Source organism: Numida meleagris, chromosome 3, assembly GCF_002078875.1.
Source record: "Numida meleagris isolate 19003 breed g44 Domestic line chromosome 3, NumMel1.0, whole genome shotgun sequence".
Taxonomy (NCBI): domain Eukaryota; kingdom Metazoa; phylum Chordata; class Aves; order Galliformes; family Numididae; genus Numida; species Numida meleagris.
The window spans coordinates 54,499,220-54,503,321 of record NC_034411.1 but is presented as its reverse complement, the minus strand read 5'-3'; the positions used below and the strand labels follow the sequence as shown (position 1 = coordinate 54,503,321).

At 49.7% G+C, this 4,102-nt stretch overlaps 1 protein-coding gene across 1 annotated transcript; it reads left to right on the top strand.

Moving 5' to 3' along the window:
- Positions 129-3,825, top strand: SLC35D3 (solute carrier family 35 member D3). Its single transcript, XM_021391950.1, has one exon. The coding sequence runs from the start codon at positions 756-758 to the stop codon at positions 1,623-1,625; it is 870 nt and encodes a 289-aa protein (XP_021247625.1). The 5' UTR covers positions 129-755; the 3' UTR covers positions 1,626-3,825.

Below are 4,102 nucleotides of genomic sequence, written 5' to 3'. Positions count from 1 at the left end.
CGCCGGGACGGGACGGGACGGGGAGCGGAGCGGGACTGGGATGCAGCGCGACCGGCGGGCAGCGGCGCCGCGGGGCGCCCCGACGGCAGCGCCGCCTCCGCTCCGGGAGCCTCCGCGCCCCGGCTCGGCAGGATGGGGCATCGGGCGAGCGTGAATGCGGCCTCGGAGGCAGCTCTATGGAGGGAGGTGCGACCGTAGAGGGGTGCGTGCAGCCTTACGGCGGGAGATTTAATGTCCTGGGGGAAATTGCAAACCCATGGAGCCAGCTGCAGCCCAAGCAGAAAAAGCGCGGTCTTACAGGGGTAGGTGCAACTTTAGGAGTCAGCTGCGACCCTGCTGGGGCCCTGTCATCGGTGATTGGTGTCACTGGGCTGGGGGCAGGCAGCTTCATCTGCCGAGCAGCTTGAGCCGGGCGCTGTGGCTCTCTGGGGGTGGCAGGAAGGTGGAAAGAAGATTCGCGGCTGGAAGCCAGGCAGCCCAAGCAGACTGAGCTGCCCCGCACCTGTGCTGGCAGAGGGTACCCAGAGCTGCAGTCTCTGAGCTGTTTCAGCTGCAAATTTCACGATGTCCTTGCTAAAGGGAGAAGGCAAGAGAGTTGATTTGGGCAGGCGGGTGTAGGAAAGTGAAAAACATTCAGCAATTTCACAGAAAAAATCTATCGGGAGGTAAGCATGTCCAGCCTTAGGACAAACATGACAAATCTGAGGAGCTATGCACTGATGTCTCTTTCCTAAATACCCTCTCCCTCCAAAACGATGCTCTCTTTCCATCTCATCTGCAAAATCCACCTGACAGGAGCTGGTGACCTGACTGGAGATGCCATGGGCTACGTGACCGGTGTGCTGGCTGTGCTGATCCATGCCGCCTACCTGGTGCTCATTCAGAAGACCAGCGTTGACAGTGAATATGGACCCCTGACAGCTCAGTATGCCATTGCTGTTTCAGCCACCCCTTTTCTCATTATCTGTTCCTTTGCCAGCATGGACTCCATCAACGTCTGGTCATTTCCAGGCTGGAAGGACCCTGCTATGGTATGCATCTTCATCGCCTGTGTCCTGATCAGCTGCGCCATGAACTTTACCACCCTTCACTGCACCTATATTAACTCAGCTGTGACCACCAGCTTTGTAGGGGTGGTGAAAAGCATAGCAACCATCACGGTGGGTATGGTGGCGTTCAATGATGTGGAGCCCACCAAGTTGTTCATAGCCGGTGTGGTGGTCAACACCTTGGGGTCGGTCATTTACTGCGTGGCCAAGTACATCGAGACCAGGCAGCAGAGCACGTACGAGGACCTGGAGAAGGAAGGTAGAGAAGAAGAGGGGAAAAGGCAGGCTGGGGACCAAGCGCTGTTTGCAATGGAGGCAATTTCCCAGGATAAGGGGGCTGGGGAAGCAGCGGTGGAAGGATCGGCCGAAGAGGACAGCCAGGGTGGAGAGGAGGAGAAGGACAGCACCAAGAAAGCTGCTGGGGAACCATCGGCTCTGGGAAAAGTCACCAACACACAAGAAGGGAGCAGGAGCTCACTGAAGGATGCCTATCTTGGAGTATGGAGGTTGGTGAGGGGTGCTAACTATATAAAGAAGGATTATTTGATAGAAAATGAAGAGCTACCAAGCCCTTGAAAAGCAGGCGTGAGAACCCCACAGAACATGTCACTTGAAGAGAGACAACTGGGTTCTATGTACAGAGGGAAAGGCAGAGCATACATTTCCACATCAATGCTGACAAATCCAAGTCATTTAGGATAACTTTACCTCACTGTCAAAAGCAAAAGGTCAGGGTTTGCTCATGCTTTCTGCTCACATTTAACTGCTTCCAGTACATCCATTTAGACCTACCACAGCTAAAGGTACCAAGTCCTCTGCTGTGCATACAGAGTTGGGTAACAGCAAGCTGTGGGGATGACCATGAGGGTATCAGTGCCACTAGGCTGAAAGCAGTGCCGGCGGTAGCCTGTAGCTTGAGGCTCTGTTGATGTGATTCTGTGTCTGTATCCATCCAATTCTAGGTACTCTGTACAAGTGTATTCCTGCAACTTGTAAGTTCCTGTTAACTGTATCTTGTTTGTGCTCCTCCGTGTCACTATGATTGCAACAGAGCTAGAGGTTGTGCCAGTTGAATTCTATTGGTGTACAATCACCCACCTAGCTGAAGAATCAAAATTCTCCCTGATTCTGTGGCCAGGCTGGGCCGTGGTCCAGCTTCATGTTATGTGGTTTTTGTCTTAAGTGGAAATACTTCTGTCTTGCACGTGCAGAAGAGCAGAACCAGATCTGAACTCTTGAGAAGCTTTGGTCAGCAGAAGAAAGATGTTTGCCTGTGAGCTTTAACTACATGTAGCATTGGGAATATTAGCTTGACCCAAATACAATAGTTTGGAAATATTGGGTTGTATTGATTTGACCTGGGAGGGCTATTAAAAAAAAATACAGGGAGAAAGTGTGCCTTGGGCTATCCCTCTTATACTGTAGAGTCAGGTGGATCTCAGCCTGTGCCTGAACCTGGCTGCAGGCTGCAGCAGAGATGTGGAGATCATCTCTGCCCATGCCCATAGCAGGGCTTCCAGGGTTGCTTTGGCAGGGCAGTGCTCCCATGACCTGACTGCGTGCTGGGCCATGGCATGGTGTGGCTGCAGTGTCCCGTGGCTGCAGGCAGGGAGCTCTGGCAGATCGCACTTGGGGGCCAGGGCTGCCCAGCATGCTTGGCACCAGAGCACCTGGGTCTTTGTTCTCAGTGCTTCCTTGTGCTGTGAGGGGTAAAGCTGGTGATCAGCCTCGGGTGCTCAAGGGCTCATGTGGGAAGCAGGAAGCATGATCTCCAGTGGGTCTTCTAAGCAATATGCTCATATTTTGTACCAAATACCTGTAACAGGGAAGACAGAGGAAACAAGCGTTTAAGTATTTCTTAGCCTGGGGGTGCCCTTTGGGAGGCAGCAGTCCTTGGGTCACGCTTGTGCTCAGGGCCGTACAGAGAAGAGGTCTGACCCCAAGTCCTCGTCATCCCGAGAGTGCCCCAGCCATCAGCTGTCTGGACCACAGTCTGAAACAAGTGGTTACCATTTCCTGAAAAAAAAAAGAACCAAGGTTTTGTCATTGTTTTGGTGGTGGTGGTGGTTGTTTTTGTTATTTTTTATTATTTATTAAGCCACTGAACTATAAACCAGCTATTCCCACAGCTCCAATTAAACAGTGCCTACCCTGATGCCTTCTTCAGTCAAACAGATAGCTTTCGCTTCGTGGTGAATTCAGCACTGAAATCAGCAGTGAGCAATTTCCCCAGCAGGGCATATTTACAAAATTAGTCTCTAGGGAAAAGGTAGATTCTTGTCAATTTAAATACAGATAGAAATTTTTGCGTGCAATAGTATTTTTTTTAAATGAGTGCAGAAGTTGGATCACCTGGTATCACCCATGGATTTGGAAAGGGACTGTTAATGAGTGCAGTCAGCCTGTAGCTGCTGTGCTGTGGCGATGGGACACGGAAACCTGTACATCACACGCTGCATATAGCTGCTGCTTCAGAGTGGAGGAATACCAACTGTGCTGAAATATGTTTACTTTCTGCTCAAGGTCCATAAGGCATCTTTCAATAAAAGCACTATTTATTAAGAGCCAACGCAATGTTTTTTTGTTATTTTTCAAATACATCTTAAATAAGGCTGTGCCTGTAACTTGGAGTTGCTGTGTTACTGATTACATAGCAATCCGTACAGATGGCTGAAGAGAAACCTGCATTTCTGACCTGCTTTTACTGCTCAGTGCTGTTTGACCACAGAAATGAGGATCTTTTTGCCACCTGACTGCCAGTCCCACTGTAGCACACTGTGCTTCCTTGGCACATGCTATAGAAAGCGCTCCGCTGGGATTTGCACTGCAGGACTTCTTCCTGGGGGACTTTAATGTTTTGCCTTTTACTGTTGTGGAATTATCCGTAAAAACTTGTGAAAATTTGAACAGTTTCAACTGTTAAAAAAGCTGCTGTTACCCTGTTCTATGTTTGCATGTATATGAAAAATATGATTACGTTGTATGCTATTTATATATTCAAAATCCCTAAATTAAATGGGAATTTGGCAAAGGCAGTTAACTTTTTTTTTTTC

Coding starts and splice junctions, on each gene's coding strand:
- SLC35D3 (XM_021391950.1), top strand. CDS start 756: ATGCTCTCTTTCCATCTCATCTGCAAAATCCACCTGACAGGAGCTGGT.